Below are 21,472 nucleotides of genomic sequence, written 5' to 3'. Positions count from 1 at the left end.
ATGACACTACCTGTGAAACCATCTGTTAAATGTCAAGTCTGTGCATCTGTCAGGCAGGAGGTTACTGAGGGCAATGGCCAGGTCAACACAGTTGTAATCCACAGAGACATTTAATAGCTTTCTAATCCAAGCTGTCTTCCTGCTCTGCCCAGGAAATCCTGGCAAATGTCGGTAACAGCAATATGGTAACAACTGCTTAACTTGAACTGTAATCATTTTTGATTTACCTGTCTGTCTACCACCCTGTTTGTCAGAAGTGCTAATAAGCAGAGGAGTGGTTTTTTTTTTTTTTTTTTTTTGGTATGCAGGCCTCTCACTGTTGTGGCCTCTCCCATTGCGGATCACAGACTCCGGACGCGCAGGCTCAGTGGCCATGGCTCACGGGCCCAGCCGCTCCGCGGCATAAGGGATCTTCCCGGACTGGGGCACGAACCCGCGTCCCCTGCATCGGCAGGCGGACTCCCAACCACTGCGTCACCAGGGAAGCCCGAAGAGTGGTTACTGAAGCAGAGGAGAGGAGAAGCAGAGGTCATGAACAACCCATCACCTGGAGCATTAGCTCCTGGACACCTAGGGTCTGACTCTACTGGCAAACTGATTAAACACTCCAGAGTTGAAAACACTCTATCTTCATTTAATTATCGAAAGTACATAATTACCTGTTTAAGAATATAAATGAGTTACTATTAGGAAGAAAGTTTAAGTCACTTAAGACTATTGGGAAATTAAAAATTCGGGTTGCTGGTTAAAATGGAAAGGACAGAGTGTATACACAAAAGTAAAGGAGGAAGAAATACAGGTTAAAAATGATTTATAGAAAGAACTTTGAAACCAATGAAAACAATAACTTTTCCTGACTCCAGAAACAAGAATGAGGTCAAGGGGCAATATGCTACATTAGGATTTACTTGCCTGTTTTTGACTTTTTTTTTTGTTTTAAGAAATGTGATTACTCTAAAAAGTGATCATGTAGAAGTATGAGATTGTTTTACATTCTTCCTACACAGAAAGTGTAGACAGACATCTTCAAGGAGTGAAAGAGCTTAAAAGAAAAAGTCTGTGAATCTATAACAGAAACAATAACTTAGCTTAGTCAATTTTGCTTAAAAACTCATTAGCTATGTGCATTTTTCTGTATGTATATCATACACCAGTAACAAGTTAAAAAAATCATTAATTAAAATACAAATGGAACTGTCTAAGTAAATTCTGAAAAACAAAATGTTTTGACAGGGATTTCAGAGTAATAGAAGACAAAGAAAAAACCAGAATAATGCTAACGGATTAGCACATTTCATGAGGCTAAAGAAGCCAATAATGCTGGTGATAAGTTACTGGGACTGGAAAACTGAAAACTGAATCTTCCTGGTGGCTACAGGTACTCTTCCTCACGATGACATTAGCAAGTAATAACTGACTTTTAAAAAGCCAAAAACATACTAGAAAACAATTCTCTTCCCTGATACCAGAAAATGAAAGCTTAGTTGTGGATTTACACCCATGGTAAATCCCTCCAGTTCTTACAAGAAGCATCCCTGGGCCTGCCTGGGTATCCACCACCCCAGACCCCCAGCAGAGGGTATCCACCACCCCAGACCCCCAGCAGAGGGTATCCACCACCCCATATCCCCAGCAGAGGGTATCCACCACCCCAGACCCCCAGCAGAGGGTATCCACCACCCCAGACCCCCAGCAGAGGGTATCCACCACCCCATATCCCCAGCAGAGGGTATCCACCACCCCATATCCCCAGCAGAGGGTATCCACCACCCCAGATCCCCAGCAGAGGGTATCCACCGCCCCAGACCCCCAGCAGAGGGTATCCACCACCCCAGATCCCCAGCAGAGGGTATCCACCGCCCCAGACCCCCAGCAGAGGGTATCCACCACCCCAGACCCCCAGCGGAGGGTATCCACCACCCCAGACCCCCAGCAGAGGGTATCCGCCACCCCAGACCCCCAGTAGAGCATATCCACAGATCCCTGGGCCTGCCCAGGTATCCACCACCCCAGACCTCCCAGAACCACTAGACTCAGCACACTTGGGAATTCCATTAACCCTGGTGGGCTGGGTGGAAACAAGTTTGTTTCTCCTGGTCCTACAAAGATTGGACTGTTCTGGGAACGCATTCATGTCTCTCACTTCCACAACGGTCCCACTACAAGGATGAAGATGTCCAGAGTTTATGGTGCTTGATCCAAACAAGAAAGCAGAAAAATATAACTGAGGTGCAGACCACATCCATACCAGCCCAATCTCCAAGGGAACTGAGATTTCAGGACTTTGTGTAATAAGTCTTCTCTTCACAACACTGCATATTTGGGGTATGTTTCCCACTAGTAACCCAATTCCTACAGTACAAGGGATTTTTATCTGGGCTATACTGATATGACCTGGAGTTCCATCTTTAGCCATAACACACATGTGAGAAAGAAAAGTTGACTAACATTTGTTAAAGCTGATAGCTATTTTATTTTTGTCAATTTAAACACTTACCTCTTTGACGCTATGTGTTACTGCCCATATTAAAAAAACTCTTGACATCACCTGGAAAGAAGTCAGGACAACAGAAGATGGAACAATTCCTGAAAGAAATTTTAGGATGGGTAAATAAATGTATTGTACTAGTTTCAAAATGTAATAGATTTTCTAAAACATCAAAATTTTAATGTTTAAAGCCAAAACTATCATGAGCAACTGAAACTTATCTACGTTGCTATATAGACTATGTTTTTCTATGTAGTCAATATTAAAACTTTTTTCCTCCCCCAAAACAATAAGATTGTTAATGGCAATAGCAAACCACAGAATCTAGGTACCTTTCGTAGGCCTTTCAAAACCACTTATACAGGTAGAGAAAATAAAACCACTGCTTAACCTTTAAAATTAGACATTGAAAGTTCCTTTTACAATACGCATTTCAAAAATGAACAGGCAACTATGGAAGGAAAATCAATGGTATTTGTGTCACTGGAATATTGGAAGCTCCTGGATATCAGACTTGATATGATATACTATCTAATGGTTAAATTGGCATCTTTTATAACCCACTTGAAGATTCTGCCAACAAGTGGACAAAATCAAAGTTTATATACCATTTCTTCTTACCTTGTTCTTAACAGTAAGCATTGGTACAATTATCTTCACAATGTTCTCAAGTTATAACACTGGAATCATGTTTAGTTATTTCAGATAATCATCAAGTTCTGCTAAGTTTACATTTCTTTGGCTTCTCCCTTCAGTTCCTACAACCACAATCTAGAGACCAGCCACCACCATTATATAAAATTCTTCCCTCCTTTAATTCATCTTAAACCCAGCAATAAGTCATTATCTGAAAACATTCTCCTATCTTTGTTAACTTTACACTGGAAAGGAACTGCTACAAAAATAAAATCTGGAAGCAGAATTATGGGTATGCAGTCCAGTAGCCTCTCCACCATTCCTCACTGGTCTTACTGCTCCCAGCAACTAGACTTGACAACTTTCCGGACCTGTCAAGTTGCACGTGGGCAGCTCCACACCTGCCAGGAACCCCTCATCACGGGTTGTAAATTCTTCTTCCGCTTTAAAACTAACCTCATCTTCAATACATTCAGTGGACTATCCCTGATCAATTTTCATTCTTCTGAGCCCTCTAAAATACACTCAGACTTCTAGACATTTATATAGTTGGACAAACTACAACTTGCCAAAAGACCATGTGCAAATCATATAAAGCTCTATAGGTTTGGCTATGAAAGAAAATTATATCTTAGAATGAGTTTTAAAGAAGATCTGGGCTTTGAAGAGGTAGGATTTGGTTCTCAAAAGCAAGTAAAATGGACATGTCAAGCACAATGTTTGGCATATAAAGACGCTCAATAAACCTTTGTAGAATGAATAAAAGAAAAATATAAATGTACGGACATATAAATCAATGGAATAGAACTGAGAGTCCAGAAATAAACCCTCACATTTACAGTCACTTGATTTTCAACAAGGGTGCCAAGACAAGTCAATGGAAAAATATTTATTTTTCAACAAATGGTGCTGGGACAATTGGATATCTACATGCCAAAGAAGGGAGCTGGGATACTTTCTTACACCATATATAAAAAGTTACTCAAGATGGATCAAAGACCTAAATGTAAGAGGTAAAATTATAAAACTCTTGGAATAGAGTTATTTACATAGATGTAAAATTTGTGACCTTGGATTAGGCAATGGTTTATTAGATATTACACCAAAAGCACAAGAAAAAAAAACGGGCTTTATCAAAATTAAAAACTTATGTGCTTCAAAGGACACCATCAAGAAAGTGAAAAGAAAACCCCCAGGTAGGAGAAAATATCTACAAATGTATATAATAAGGAAATATATACAAAATATATAAAGAACTCATAATTCAACAATAAAAAAAACTACCCCATCTAAAAATGTCAAAGAATTTGAATAGACATTTTTCCAAAGAAAATATGCAAATGGTCAATAAGCACATGAAAAGGTGCTCAGCATCATTAGGGAAATGCAAATTCAAATCATAATGAGATACACTTCACGCCCACTATCATTAAAAAGACAGATGATAACAAGTGGAGATGTGGAGAAGCTGGAACACTCATGCATTGCTGATTGGATTAGAAAATGGTGCAGACACTCTAGAAAACAGTCTGCCTCAAAATGTTAAATACAGAATTACCCTATGACCCAGCAATTCCACTCCTAGGAATATATATACCCAAGAGAAATGAAAACATATGCCCACAGAAAAACTTGTACATGAATGTTTGTGGTGGTATTCATATTAGCCAAAAAGTGGAAATATTAAAAATGTCCATCAACAGATGAATGGATAAATAAAATGTGGCAAAGCCATATAATGGGACATTAGAAATAAAATAAATAAAAAGTAATAAATAATAAATAAAAGGAAATGAAGTAATGATACATGCTACAATATTAATGAACCTTAAAGCATTATGCTGAGCGAGGAAGCCAGTTACAAAAGATTACATGTTGTATGATTCAATTTACATGAAATGTCCAGAGTAGGCAAAATTATAGAGACAGAAAGTAGATTAGTGGTGACCTGGGACTGGAAAGTTAGGAAGAAAATGGAGAGTGACTGCCAATAGGTACAGGGTTTCTTTTCGGGGTGATGAAAATGTTCTAAAATTGATTATTGTGATGGTTGCATAACTGTAAATACTGAACTGCACATTCAAAATGAATGAATTGAATGATACGTGAATAAACCTTTTATTTAAAAATATGTACGAATGAAGTACAGAGCCTGATGATATAATATGTAATACTGCCAAAGAGGCTAATTAGTGAGTCAAACATTAAGTGTATATACTTAGCCAGATCGCATTTCAAATAAGAAAAACTAAAAAAGATTGACAAACAAAAAGTTTTCCTAAATGAGTTATTAAGCACTTGCCACTCAAGGAAAGACCACCACTCTTTCTAGCTTTTTTTTTTTAACTCAAAGGCCAGCTCATCACATAAAAACATGATTTTTTTTTTCCTTTTATTTCTGCTCTTTCTTTTTTTACCACCGAAACAATGGGCTAGACTGCTAACGGTCTGAGCAGTGCTCCAGGGTTGCTGCTATATTTGGGTAGGGATCAAAAAAGTCCAGGATCTGGGGGCTTCCCTGGTGGCGCAGTGGTTTAGAGTCCGCCTGCCGATGCAGGGGACGTGGGTTTGTGCCCCGGTCCGGGAAGATCCCACATGCCGCGGAGCGGCTGGGCCTGTGAGCCATGGCCGCTGAGTCTGCGCGTCTGGAGCCTGTGCTCCGCAACGGGAGAGGACACAACAGGGAGAGGCCCGCGTACTGCCAAAAAAAAAAAAAAAAAAAAAAAAAGTCCAGGATCTGGACCTCAGATTTCCAAGTTCAAAAATCTAATTTTATGCCACTCACGAGCAAGAACTAGGCTCTTGGGAGACTGACTCATTAGTCAAATCCCAGTTATTAAACCAAAATGTCAATTTATTCACTTGTAATAAAGGCACAGCCTTTGTAATTACTAAATGTCTGGGATTTTAGAGACCCTCATCTAGGGGTGCTTTTTTCTGCTGTCAAAATCAGAATGCTTTGTAAGTGTGACTTTAAACAGAGGCATTTGGGAGATCTGAAGATGAATATCACAATTCAGTTATATACAGCTTTATTAATTATCCCTTCTCTACTATAAAGCTCCCTTTTCTAGGAGACATGAATATTTATATATGTTTCCCTTTCAAAAGTGCTAAACAAAAATTATCTGATTTTTTCCTTAAAAGTAAGTTTTGGTAACCAAAAACAAAGATTTACTTTTCTGGTAAATTTCCCATCAGTCTTTTCTTCTAAGTATATTTTTACATACAGTTCAACTTCTATTGTTTATACTCTTTGTGGCTTGCTTTTCTCATTTAACATTTTAAGAAATTTTCTATCTTACAACAAACATATTCTTCAAAAATTTTAACTTGATTCATAATATTCCTTTGAGTTGAATATGTTTGCTTACCTATTCTCCTTCTGTGAGACATTTAAATTGCTCCAATTTCTTGACACTATAAATGAAGTAATGCAGTATTACAAATAACACTTAAAATTTTTTGAGGCTTAGACCTTTTTTTTTTTTTTTTTTTTTTGCGGTACGCGGGCCTGTCACTGTTGCCTCTGCCGTTGCAGAGCACAGGCTCCGGACGCGCAGACTCACCGGCCATGGCTCACAGGCCCAGCCGCTCCGCGGCATGTGGGATCTTCCCGGACCGGGGCACGAACCCGTGTCCCCTGCATCGGCAGGCGGACTCTCAACCACTAGCGCCACCAGGGAAGCCCCTTTAGACCCTTTTGTTAAAAAAGGATTATTTCCTTGGGACAGTTCCCAGAGGTATAATTGCTAGGTCAAATGGCATGAATGCCTTCAAAGCTCTTGAAATATACCGCCAAATTGCTTTCCAAAAAGTTTGTATCAATATACACTCCCGCCAGCAGCATAAAAGAGTGCCTGCTTTAGCACAGCCCCAGAAGTGAATTTAAATCTTATTAAGTTAGAGAATAAAAAGCCGATCGATGCTTTCTAATTTGATGCAGATGCAGAGATGTTTCTGGCTTTGCCTGCAGGTGCTTCTGCATTCCCTATCCAGGGAATCTACCTAGTTAGGCACCTGAATCTCTTCCAAGTGATGCCATCCATACCAACTCTCACTTAGCTTCTACAGCATATGAACCTACCTCAACCAGTCACCCAGCAATTAGCACTGCTGGCCCTCACCTGACAGCCCAATCTCAAAATGCCTCCTCTAAGAGATCAGTAAAAAGGCCAGTGGGAGGAACGAACCCTTTCATAGGGAAGATCATATGAAGTCCAGGAGCTCCAAGTTTATCCTTGGATTCAAGCCAGACAAACAATAGAGGGCCACACAGATGAAACATATTATTTTAGCTCTGAAAAGAACTGACATCACTGAGTTGGGTTTATTGTTATCATCAGGTCGGTTTCATAAGAACTGGTTAAAAAATTATTACCTTATCTGCTGTAGGAGTGGTATGCAGTGTAATATCCACCCTATCACTCAATGCCCCTTCTATAAAGCCTCAAGTGGGAAGTCTGTTTAAAAACTTAATGTTAAGAAGTGTTTGCTCCTCTCCTCTCCTCTCATCATTCCTCTCCAATGATAAGAATTATATAACTCAGTTGCCCTTTTCAACTTGATAGTCAGAAAGTTTCAAGCCAAATATGAAGCATACTACAGTACTATATTTTGTGTTTAAGTTACCACAAATCCTTGTGGAATGAGGAATACAGACAGATAAGACAGACCAGATCCTCTTTCTTTTCTAGACTTCTTACAGTCAATCCCACTGTGTTAACATTTGTTATACCATTACCCTTTATTTGAATACAATGTTCATTAACAGCATGTTCAAACTACCCAAACCGCACATTTTTTTTTATTGTTGACTGCTTCAATTGGTTGTTTCCAAATGACGGAGAGATTCTGCAATTTTATCAGTAAGCTATTACTAGATCAAAATTCATTCAAAATGATTACTAGATATCTATTATTTGTTAATTTAATTCAACAAACATTTTTGGAGTACCTGCTCCGTGCCAGCTACTGTTCTTCATGCTAGGGTTACAACAGTGAAGGAAATGCCCCTGCCCTTGTGAACTTACACTCTCAGGCTATAACTGATTTACTTTGGGATAGCTTTTATTTTTAGCACGTTTTCCCTGAAGTTGATGTGAGGCTACTAAACATTTATAAACTGGAAAATGGCATGAGTGCTTCTTGGTTTCAGAAAGATATCTCTGTCAGCAGTGTGAATCTTTGGCAAGGCAAGGTTATAAATTGAGAAACAATTATGAGAATTTATGTTGAAAAGGCAGTGAACTTTTGAAGCAAAACACTGGCAGATAAAAGCAGCACAGGCACTTGTGTGAGTGCACATAACAAGCAAAAGCTGTATAAAGGGGATTCGGCAATCAGGTTCTTGTTTCTCCAGAACCAGGGTGCTCTGAGGACTCTCCAAACAGTTGAGCCCTGCAAAGCTGAGCAGCGCTAGAAATCCTCCCTGCCTGGTGCAGCCCTCACATGGGCCAGGGTAGTGGGATTGGGAGACTGGCGACATATGACCAAGACCAGTTGAAAGTTAAGTACAGGAAAGGCAACACAGGCTGGGAGCAGAGTAGCATAGTGTTCAGACGGAGCCCACTACCAAAGCAAGAAAGGACACACAAAGTTGGGGCCAGAAATTCAACTAAATGATGGAAATTGAAATCAGAATCTCCCTACCGAAATTCCAAATCCACGAACTAAAAGTAATAAACATTAAATAACAACAACAAAAATCACTAGCAGCAACCAGAAAGGAATGGGGTACAACTTTATGCCATATATTTTAAAAAGTGCTAGCCAAGAAAGGATTATTGCACACCTCCTGCTTTGTTCCCAACTCCCAAAAAGTGATATTGGTGAATCAACAAAATCGCAAGAATTTTCACTAACAGGCCTAGATTGGGAGAGAAACACCAATTTCTGACTGGAGTGTAACAGATGTGGAGGCTGGAAAGTGATGGGGAAGTAACTAACTGGGAGCCACCTCACAGATGCTAACTAAGCCTTTCAGACCCCCCAGAGTTGGAAGACTGGTACAAAGTTCCCTATGAGGACAGGATATACTTTCTACAGGGTTGAGGAATCCCAGGATGAAGCGATTAAATCTCAGAAGAGAAGGAAGAGCTCACCTGTTTTTAAATAAGTAACTCGTTCACACTGTTCAAAGCTTTTAAAGTATAAAAAGATACACAGAGAAAAGTCTCCCTCCCAGTTCCATCCTACTACCACTCAGGTGCCTTTCCTACAGGCAACCAATTAATTTTTTGTCTATCATTCCAGAGATATATTTTAGGTATACAACAGCAAATATGTAAGTCAATGTATAAAGATACATTTATACACACTCTCTTTCCAATTTTTTCCACAATGACAGTCTTTTCTTCTTTTAAAAATATCCTGATGATCTTTCTATATCAATACATGCATACACTGTTATAATTACTGAGGCTTTATGTTTCAATATCTGTGTACTCTCCTAAGCCCTACCACCATGCCCTCAGCATGTAGAAAAATACATAAATCAGGAAAACCTTCATCCTTAAACTGTAGCTTAGAGGGGAAGACAACTGAATCTTAAATACTGTGGAAATGCAGTCAGGGAGGATTCAGTAACACAGCAAATAAAATGGCTGGACAGGGCTGCTTGCCCTTTAGCAAGACGAAAAGACATGGCAACCATATGAACATAATGCAAGAAAAAAACAAAAATAAAGCATGCATTGACGGCAGGAGGAGAATTCAGATAGATTCGAAGCACAAGAAGGATCTGAGGCACCACTGCTGGCTTTTAAGATGGAGAGGCCATGTGCAAAGACTGGAGAGCAGCATTCAATTGCTGAGAGCAACCTCAGGCCAAGAATCAGCAAGGAAACGGGACCTCAGCACTATAACCACAAGGAACTGAAATCTGCCAACAGCTTAGAAGCAGATTTTTCCCTAGAGTCTCCAGATAAGAACCCAGCCCAGCTGATACCTTGATTTTGGCTTTGTGAAATCCTAAGCAGAAAACACAGCTGAGCCCACTCAGACTTCTGACCTATAGAACTATGAGCTAATAAAGAGGTGCTGTTTTAAGCCAAAAAGAAAAAAAAAAAAAATTAAATCAAGAATAAATAAAATAAAGCTTGCATTGCATTTAAGGGAAAAGTCAAAGATTAAAGCAACTGGAAGGAAGATAATAATTACAGAAGACAAAGACCATCCAACACAAGAATAATTGTTATCCCCAAAGTAGAAAACCCAATATATGGAACAGAAAATGTATTTAATGTATTTAAGTACATTAATGTATTTAATGTATTTGGGTGTAATCCAAGAAATGAAAGAACTAAATCTGTATTGAAAGAATACACTGTATCTCAGAAAACAACTGATAGTGAATAAGTAAAACCAAGAACTTTCTTGGTTAAAAAAACAATACTTTGGGATCCAGGAAAAAAAGCAAGTTACCTACAAAGTGGCAAGAAAATCAGCCTGGCTTCAGACTTCTCCACAGCAACATTCAATGTCAAAAGACAATGAAGCAACACTACAAAGGTCTGAGGGAAAGAAAGTATGTTCAAGAATATTACACCCAGACAAGATGTCATTCTAGTGTAATGGCAAAAGGTAGACGTCACTAAACGTGAATGAACTTGGCACATAATGCCTATGTGACTGACCCCGAGAAACACATGCTGTCAGAAATTCAGCCAAACAAGATACAAATCAAAATAAAGAACTCAGGAATGGAGAAGTCATGGCAAAAGGGCCCATAGTAGGCAATGAATCCATTCATATATAACACTAAGACAAAACAATTATGGTAATTATGGTTATAGAACAGAGTGTAAATGCTTATAATTTATAATATTATTAAATTAGTAACAATTTAAAAATGGAGTCAGGGAAGAAGAGATGGAAGAATTAAGAGATATTGCCTAAAATATTGCTAAATGTAATTCTAATCTAAATTTTTCATAATCTTTTTGTTAAACTTTAAGGGGCCTTTTAGTAAATAATGTATCTCTCATGGTTAAAGGTTTTACACCATATTCTTTTTTATAAACTCAATAATTTTAATGAAAAACAGCATGTATAGCATGAGCTATATAACTTGATTTTACTTTTTTTTGTTGTTGTTGTTTTTTTTTTTTTTTTTTTTTTTTTTTTTGCGGTACGCGGGCCTCTCACTGTTGTGGCCTCTCCCGTTGCGGAGCACAGGCTCCGGACGCGCAGGCTCAGCGGCCATGGCTCACGGGCCCAGCCGCTCCGCGGCACGTGGGATCTTCCCGGACCGGGGCACGAACCCGTGTCCCCTGCATCGGCAGGCGGACTCTCAACCACTGCGCCACCAGGGAAGCCCATAACTTGATTTTTCTATCCATCTACTTTTTCTTCCTTATATTAATATATATGTGAAAAGAATGCTCCCTGGGATGATGTTTATCTAATATAAATGACGATTAGCACTACTGGTACAATTTTTTTAAAACTTTATGTACCTTTACACATTGTTTGAACTCATAAAAAACATGAGTTAAAAATTTAAATTAAAAATCATCATTCTTAACAAGAAATGAAACATCTGGCATCAGCAAAAGATAATTCTGGAATTGAATTAATTCCAATCTTAAATAGGAATTTTCTTAAATATTTTCTCTTAGAGTACAAGCTATTCTTAGGGAAACAAAATATTTCTGGCCAAAATGAAGAGAAAAGTGGGAGTATGAAATTCAAGGAAGAAGATTACTGGCTTCTTTTGTTTTTGTTTTTTAAAGAAGGACTGACAGAAGATCAATTTTCTTTTCTTTTTTTCCAGAACATAGAAAACTGGCCATGCCTCTTGGGCTTGCAGCACCTGACCCCCCCAGAAAGCAATTTTCAATATATTTATCATAACCACACTTACTTTATTGAGCTCTGACAAAAGAAATTTGTGTCTTACACTGAAATCAACAGCAAAATTATGGTATTTATATGATAACCTCTGGATTTATTTGAGATTGGCATTTCGAAAAGACATACTAAACTGTAAGATGGCATTACATTTTGTGTTAAAAGGATAATGTTACTAAGTGCTTATTTTTTACCAAATTGAAATGGATATAAAGGAGAAGCATAAGAAATCAGGTACAATGATACTTCATGTGTCTAGCATTGGGAAAAACCGTGTAGTTCGAATGAAATCTTTTCCCTTTATGTGACAAAACTTTAAATACAGAGGTGCTTCTCACACTGGGGCATGTATACCCCAAATATGTGCTTTAGGGTCCAATCCAGCGACATGCTACTAGCAGTCAACTTACTCAAACTCAACAGTATGAACTCAACCAAAAGAAAATAAGATAGAAAAATACATTCATGCGGGCAACTTTACCCAGCATTTCAGTGTGAATGTGTGCACCGGAGTGAGTGGTGGTCTCGGGTCTCCTGGCCATGTTGATTGTGATTTTACTGTACAAAGATAATATAATATTCATCTAATGAGGCCCTAAATGCGAGCCAATTATTTTATCCGGCATTCAAATGAAGGAAAAGTAAACACTTGCAACACTGGAGGGAAAAGTGCCTGTGCTGGACTCACTGAGAGTCGATACTAAGTTGTACTGGTGTATGAACAATTTCAGGTGTTTTTCACTGGAATTTTACCTCTACATAAGCAATTCCACTTTAGAAGACAAAGCCACAGGATATATATAATGCATCTTCATGGTTCATTAATTTTCCCTGAAATTCGGGGGGGGGGGGAATCCATTTTTACATTAAAACATAAAGAAGGGGACTTCAAGTGTTTCATATTTATGGCAAGTTATCTGGTCTTTACTCTCAAACCCCTGGAGAGGAAGTATACTCCTCACAGATATTAGGCAGACTTGAGAAAAGCTGGAAAAGCACTATGATACATAATAAAAATATAAGGTAGGAAGTTGAGTGCATGGAAAAAGGGATAGAAAAAATCTCTTGAAACCATGGGAGAAATCAATACCTAAATGGATGTGGTGAAGGCCTGTACACTTGCTTGGGGCAGAACACAAACTTGGCTTAGAGCTCCTTTATGACTAATGTAATGAGAGAAAACAATCCACGTGTAATTTCAGTGTACATGAAAAAAACAGAACCAAGGGGCTCATTTTTGTTTTGTGTTTTTTTTTTGGCCGCGCCACTGGGCCTGCGGATCTTAGTTCCCTGACCAGGGATCAAACCCACGCCCCCTGCATTGGAAGCGTGCAATCTTAACCCCTCGACTGCCAGGGTAGTCCAGGGGCTCGGTTTGAGCATGTACTTATACGTAAAATGGCTTTGACTACAGTAGTAGTTTCAAGTTTACTGGATGTCCTCTATACACTTTTCTGTTTGCTTTCACTGTTTCCTGTTTCAGATAGTTGGCTCTCAGAGTGTCTGCCACTAGCTTGCTCTTCCACTTAACTGAGGTTCTTACATGTAAAAAGTAACAATAAACTGGCTTTAAGAGATCCAGAGGCCTCTGAAGGAAATGAGCTCTGGAGGGTTTTATCAAATATCCAGAGGCTTTCTTTCATTTGTTTGTTTACTTTTGGGGTCTCCATTTTTTAACAAAGTTACTGGAAGTCTAATCTCTGAATGAGAGCAAAATATAAACATTAAAAAAATGACACATTTCCAACCATTCTGAAGATAACATATTATAAAAGGGTGACACATTTTGAAAAAGATGAAAACATAAAAATATTAGAAGCCATTCTCAAAGAGGACACAACAAGTCAATTATAAGTCATGGAACCTCACTCAAACCTCTGTATTATAGTTAGCATTCCAATAGCAAATTGCCACCTGATTAGTTTTACTGTTCATAGAGCTGTAGGTGTTTTAGATCAGACTGTTAAGTGCAGCCTTGAAATAGGGATAGTTCATATATATTTCACTAGCAAAACGACATCATAAGCTTTTCTTAAAAAAAGAAAAGATTTATTAGTACCTCTATTTTTACACTTACCAAGTTTTGTCTTAATATACTTACGAAAATTCTATTATGTAAAGCTTTTTCAAAAGGCTGAACCCAATCTGATTGTCACTTACTGGAAATAACAGAAGATTTAATGTCAAGTTTGAGAGTATAATCATTTCCTTACTACTTGAAAAAACCAACAATCACAGGATTTCACTTAAGCAAACCAAGAAATACACTTCTGCTAAACCATGTTTTTTCTCAGAGTTCTACCAAACCCTGTGAGTAGGGAAGGAAGATTGAAGACGAAGTTTAACTTTACTAGAAGGTTGTGAAAGAAGGCTTTCTTGGGAAAGATTCTTTATTTAAAAGAGCAAGTAACCATAAGGGTTATTTAAGTATGGTGATGTTTAGCTAAGAAAATCTTGGCTGTCAGAGTTGGAAAGGATCTAAGAGATCAAGTTCGACTCAGTTCTTGATAGATGAGGAAACTGAGGTGTGAAGAGGTAAAGAGACTTGTCAAGCTTACACGATAGTTGAATACAACAAATTAATATTAAACAAATTTATGTTTAAAATTTGGTGGTTATTCACAAAGAAGGTTAATTATTGGTCAATATGTAGCTATAAGAGAATTAAAGTATTAGCAACCAATACGACAAAAGGTTAACATTCGAAGCATATAAAGACACAATTGTTTTTGTCTTTTAAAAAATCAAGACCTTAATGGACAAATAAGCAAAGGGCATAGTAGATAATTCACATAATAAAAAACATAATAAACAAACATGGAAGTATATACAATTTCATAATTAGCAAAAAAAGTAAGAAACAAGAGTAACCTATGATTTTTTATGATTAACTTAGTGAATATTAAAAATAATCCTTTGCAATTCAATTTGGCTTTTTTTTTTTTGGCCCTGCCCTGCCCTGCAGCATGTGGGATCTTAGTTCCCAGACCAGGGATCAAACCAGCACCCCCTGCAGTGGAAGCACAGTGTCCTAACCACTGGGCCACCAGTGAAGTCCCAATTTTGCAATATTTTTGTTAAAAGAATCTTCATACTCTTTGAATTAGTAACTACATGTGAAAATGTATGCAAAAGGCATAATCCAAAGACTAAAAAGTTCACATATCAACAGATATTGGTTGAAAAATTAATATTAAAAAATGGGGCAATCTAAACATTTTCCACTGGGAGGCATGACAATACATCTAATTCAATGAGATATTTTGTAATTTAAAAATATCAGTGAATACAAGATAAACGTGAAACACCCTGTCATATCAGAAAGTAAGGACACTAAAAAGGTGACTGAGGTTCTATCATAAAGGACTCGGAAGACAATCTGAAGATGCTCCCACTGGCCAAAGATGGCCAATTTGAGCATTAAAAAGAAGAAATACAATGGACTGAATCACACCGGATATGTTAAAATTCATGAGTTCATGATGATAAAATAAGAAGCAAAGACCTTCACTGTCCCTTTGACACGCTCTGATTTGTGTTGTATGGAGGAAGGAGTGTGTGTGTGCGCGTGCACGTGTATATGAACATGCATGTGCGCGTCCATTAGTATCAGTGCCTGCCTGAGTCAGGAAAATGACATCTCTGGTTCTGTATGAGGACAACGGTGTATAAAGCAACATGAAATGCTACCCCTCATTTTGTTTTAACTTACAGACTAATGTCAATTGTTCTCAGAACGGGATTTTTTCCTCAAAATTGAAACTTTTTCCTTTTGGGTTTAATGAAGTATTGCTAGTTGAAGCCAGTCTGACATGGTGACAGAGCTGTTAAGACTGATGAGAAGTGTTGCTGCCTGATTTAAAGCCAAACCCTGAACCCTTTTAAAGAATAAAAAATATTGTATATGGGAAAAAACCCCACAAACTTTTACTGGTTTTCTTTAGAGGATTCTGGGAAACCAACACATTATTCTGAAAACTGGTAAAGGGAAAAAAATCAAGCTTGAAAAAAAAGAATATATATATCTTGTTATGTCACAAGAACCTAAGGAAAGCAGTTTGGGAAAGGGGGAAGGGAACTGGATAAGTGGAGAGCCAGGGTGGGACAGGGGCTCACTTTTCACTGTATACCCTTTAATGAATTACCTATTTGAAAAATAAACTCATTTAAGTATCACTATAGAGATTATGTAAAAAAATGGAAAATGGTTATATTAAAGGGAAAAACAGCAATCAAACGGTAGCCACTCTGATTTTAATAATGTAAAAACCGTATATGCACGTAGACCAGGCCTGGAAGGAAACACAGAAAAACAAAATTGCTGACTAGACTTGCAGAATTTAGGGCATTTTTTCCTTTACATTAAAATGAATCCCCTTGTTATATTTATAATGTTATTTGTCCAATAAATAATGTTAAGGTGGCATTTAAATGGGAATCATAGTGTTTTCACTCTGTTACCCATACTTGTAGGAAGGCCCAGATATTTGAACCTTGAGCCCATAATCAAGGCACTAAGAACCATTTGCAGGCAACTTGACTCTTACTGTAAGCAAGAGATCTAAGAAGGATAAAAGAAAGGGCATACTGAGGGCTGTTCATACAGTAGATGTTAAAAGTACAATGACTCTGCCCAGCTCTATTTCCCATTCCTGCACTAATGCGGGGGTGGAGGCGGGGGTGGCATTCACTGAGTAGGAGGCCAGCAGAACATGGAAAGAGCCTGTTGACAGCGCATAAAAGACACACACTGAAAACGCTACTTGCAGGAGGAGTCAAGCTTGTCAAAGTACTGCAGAGGCTGGGAAAGTGAAGAGAAGAGAAAGAGCAATTATAACCTGAACCTAACAATTCCTCAGCTAAATTTAACTAGAGAGGTGGAATATATCTACAGCTTGAAAATGATAGGCAAATGAATGTTCAGGTACAAAAAGGCCCAACCTACACAGAACTTTAAAGGGTCATTGTAAAAAAAATTTCTATTTTCATATCAATCATCTGCTATTATTCTGAATATATTTCAACTGTGAATCCCTCAAATAAATAAATGGACTTAAGGAGGTATAAGGAAATCCTAGGCTCAGAGCAAAACCTTTTATTTCTTGTTATAAGTCAAAATTAGTAAGGATTTATTAATGTCAAGCTTTTCCAGAAACATTACTTTAAAAACTTTTAGCTATGAATAATGAAAATTAAACAGTCACTTCCATTTACCTTTTCAGGTTTGAAATGAAATTATTTATTCGAAGCCTTCCAAATTTTTATGTCAAGAGATATATCAGTTAATATACTTATTTACACTGAACTGTGTTCACAAATAATTCCTAAATATATTACTTAAACACCTAAAATACATTATCCTAAAAAACAAATACTTTATATGCATTAAAATATATATCTAAAAGGTAATGATAACTATTTCTGAGTAGTTAGATTAAATTGATTTTTACTTTCCTCTTTATGTCTTTCAGTATTAGCTGATTTTAAAAATAATGTGCATGTTTCACTTTTATATAGAAATAAGGTTATTTTAGAAATAAGGCCTTTTCACTTTAAAAAAAAATCACCACAACATGATTTAATAGCCACCATATTACAAATTCTGTTAAGAATAAAAATGGGTAGAAGTTCAATCAAAACAATGTATAATTGTTTCCACACACAACTGATTTACAATTATTTTAGCAAAAAAAAAATCACACGTAATCAAAAATCTAAGTTGCAAACAGCTTTTGGAAGAGTTTATTTATTCAGATACCCCCTATTCTAATAAAGACTTTGCTGGGAGGAGTTGATCATATATAAAGTCATTACTGAGATGTATGATCACATATATTACTTAGGGGTACTGAGATTTATGACCATACATATTGTCTAGAAGTAAACCAATCTATGTTTTTGCTTTTCAAATCCAACTTTAAAAACATAAGGCAGATTAATTATTCACATCAAGTACTCTAATATCACTATATTCTGTTGCCAAGTGGATGGACTCATGCATTGCTCTACTGGCTCAAGACTTGAGCAACCATTCAAATCCTTTGTGGCAACCACTACTGGTTGATTATTCAGTGTGCATTTTCCTCTCTTCCTTACTAACAGAGTACTGCTCTTATATGGAATAGCAGTGTACCCTGCTAAAACACTAGCTTCTTTGGAATCCCCTGCAGTTGGAAGAAGCCATGTGGCACAGTTCTGACCAATGAAAAATAAACAGTTTCTGGAAAGCCTTGCTGTGCAGCCACTTTCTGCCTGTAATGTGACATGACACCACATAACTCATCACAGCCACATTATAACTACAGGACCACACGCACCAAGACAAAAGTGACACACTTCCGTGAACGGTAGAGCAGAAAGACAGATTTCTTGTTATACGTGAAAAAGAAACTCCTATTTGGCTAACGCACAGTAGTCAGAATTCTGGCACGTATAGCCAAATGCAATCCTACTTATATACTCTTTCTTTTGCAGTTGAGAAAATGGACCAAAAATCTGAAGGGAATTTGAGTAGACTTAAGAAGTCAAAGTATATCAGAGTGCAGGACAAGGTAACACTTTTAAAAAGAAGCTATTCCAATTACACTTTCCAGTCATGAAGACTAATGGCATCTGTAAGAAAGATGGTGAAAGTTTGGTGTAATATTTTCTTCTGGTTAACAATTTCCTAAATCATCTATAAACCAGATTTCATATCTCAAAACAAAATCACAAATATTTTATGTCCAAAAACAAAAGCAAAAAATCTGCTCTCTTTTGCAATTATGACATGTGGTATTCATGAGCATCTTTTAAAAACATTTTCCTGGAGCCAAGAATGTGGCTTGCCAGGTCAAGATCTACCAGATATAACTGCAGTATTTACTGCAACATTTAACTATCATAAATAGTTCATTGCCCTTAAATGAATCATTTTTCTTTAAGTGTTGGAAATGTGATTACCCTATTCCCCCTGCACAGATTATTTTAAGGAAAAACTCTACCCATAAGCACCATACTCTAAGCAAATCACCCACAGATCTAAGAGGAAAATGTTATATGAAAGGAGATAAACTCTAGAGAGCTAGAAAATAGTATTTTACTTGATTCTTCACAGTAAACAAAGTACTATGAAGAATCACTTTGTTTTGAACTCCAAAGAAGTTTAATAAATATTTACGGGCTGAATGTGTGAATGAACCCTGAGAATAATCAACACAGATCCCATATCCCAGAGCAGGTTCCTGTAAAGTTTAGGAGAAACCCCTTTTGAGGTTAGAGTTTCAGAGTGGAGAGGGATACCATTTCCTCATGGTGTGTCATTATGAAGCTAAATCTCTCACAGGCTATTCTACTACAGGTGGAATCTACACCGAGTGTCACCAGCTTATTTTGCTCCTACCATGTATCCCTGAAGTACCTGCCAAGATGACCAGAAACTCTGTATTAGGTGCTATCTGTTAGACCATGATTTACTTTAAACTATATAGAAGTAAAGGGAGAAACAATTAGGCTATGCTGTTGCTCAACCTACAACAATAATACAAAAATCTACTATTAATTGAGAGTACTCTATGCATCAACCATGGTTCTACATCCTTTACTTATATTAACTAATTTACTTCTCACAACTCCTATGAGATAGGTGCTATTATTTTTCTCTTTCTTTTTTTTTTTTTTTTTTTGGCCGCCGTGTACAGCATGCAGGATCTTAGCTCCCCGATCAGGGATTGAACCAGGCCCTCAGCAGTGAAAGCGTGGAGTCTTAACCACTGGACCACCAGAAAAGTCCCTATTTTTCTCATTGTATAGATGAAGGGAACTGGGGTCCAGAGAAGGTAAGTAACTTGCGCTAAATCACACAATGAGTAAGTGGTAGAAGCAGAACCAAACCCAGGCAGTCTGGCTTCGGAGTCCATGCTCTTAACCACTAAGCTATACTACCTCCAACTATAGGAAGGAGAAAATCAAGCAAAACAAGCCCGTGGATGGTTTTAAAATATGCCCACAAATTCTTTGATACTCCTCCCTTTAAGAGGTAGCCTACTTTTCCTCCCCTTGAGTGTGGGATGGACTTAGTGCCTTGCTTTGAACAAAAAGAAAAAGGTAGGAGTAATAGTGTGTGATGTTAGGGACTAGATCATAAAAAGCACTGTGGCTTCCTCTTTGCCCTCTCTCTTAGATCATCCACTCTGGGGGACACTAGCTGCCGTTTCATAAGGGACTTTCCAGCAGCCCTGTGTGGAGAGGACCAAGTGGTGAGGAACTGAGGTCCCCTGCCAATAGCCATGAGAGTGAGTTATCTCAGAAGCACATCCTTCTGCTCCAGTCCAGTCTTCAGCTGACTGCCGTCCTGGCTGGCATCTGACTACAACCACGAGAGGCTGAGCTAGGACCTCCCGGCTAAGCTGCTTCTGAATTGCAGACGCACAGAGACTATGAGAGAGGAAATGTTTGTGATTTTAAGTCACTCAGTTTGGGGGTAATTTTAATGTATCAATAAACACAGAACCTTTCATCAGAACCATATTTTCAATATAAAATTATATTTTAATACATTTTGTGTAAAATATATAAAAACTTGTATAATTAATATGTGTAATTACATAATCACACAAATTGTATAATTACATAACTATCTGTAATTATATATAACTATATGTATAAGCACATATAATGTACATGTTATAGATATAAAATATATACCCACATATATGTAACTACATGTAATATGTAATTATATAATTATATGTAAGTATAAATTAAGTAAAAAATGATTTTGAGTGTCTGCTCATTCCGTGGAAGCAGTAACCATTTTAATCACTGCAGAAGGGTAGAACAACATATCCCCAATGTCCCTTCAAAAGCTACTCTATTTACTTAATAAAAAATTAAACAACATATATTAAACATATATACATGTAGAAAGATTATTCCTGCCTTATATCGTCACATACTCTTTACTTTTCCTCTTTTCTTATAAGTCAATAAAGAAATAATACATTCCAGCTCCAAAAATCTATCATAAGAACAAACTGTCTATTTGATTCCTAACAGTCTATTTAAGGTGCTAATTTGCCATTATTTATAGACTTGATTCCTTTCTGAGAAGCTGTCATTAACAGAATAACTTAGGAGTTCAAAACATTCTTTATTCAACTCAACTGCCTCCTGGAATTGTTAGTCATACACCTCAAGGTTACAACTATGAAGGCTATGAAAAAGAGCCACCATTACATACACCAAGATTAGTTGACGCTCACTGATTGATACTCCGTTAAAGCCCTCATTCCTAATCATTTAGGTCTCTTTTATCAGATTGGAGTCTTTCTGAAGGTGTTTCCTGCACCAATGTTTTAACTGTCTGTGGCTTTCAAAGCACTCCAGAGCTGTCATTTGGAAACCCATGTATGCCCAGAAGACAAGGGAAAGAGAGAAAACAGTGAGCTGGCTTCTAGTCTAGAAGTGTTTGATACTTTGTCCACACCATTCTCCCTGCTTCAGGCTTTAGAAATG

At 37.6% G+C, this 21,472-nt stretch overlaps 1 protein-coding gene across 3 annotated transcripts in view; it reads right to left on the bottom strand.

Annotated features, from left to right (window-relative positions):
* Positions 1–21,472, bottom strand: part of HACD2 (3-hydroxyacyl-CoA dehydratase 2) — a 104,336-nt gene that overhangs the window by 40,319 nt on the left and 42,545 nt on the right. For all 3 annotated transcript variants that reach the window (XR_012331497.1, XR_002173851.2, XM_019922904.3), the window contains exon 4: positions 2,498–2,586. Coding sequence is in view for 1 of the 3 variants with exons in the window: in XM_019922904.3 (XP_019778463.1) it covers positions 2,498–2,586 (89 nt within the window). In the remaining 2 variants the exon portion in view is untranslated. The remainder of the gene's footprint in view (positions 1–2,497; positions 2,587–21,472) is intronic.

Source organism: Tursiops truncatus, chromosome 4, assembly GCF_011762595.2.
Source record: "Tursiops truncatus isolate mTurTru1 chromosome 4, mTurTru1.mat.Y, whole genome shotgun sequence".
NCBI lineage: Eukaryota > Metazoa > Chordata > Mammalia > Artiodactyla > Delphinidae > Tursiops > Tursiops truncatus.
The sequence above is the reverse complement of the archived record's forward strand: the minus strand, read 5'-3'. Positions and strand labels throughout refer to the sequence as shown.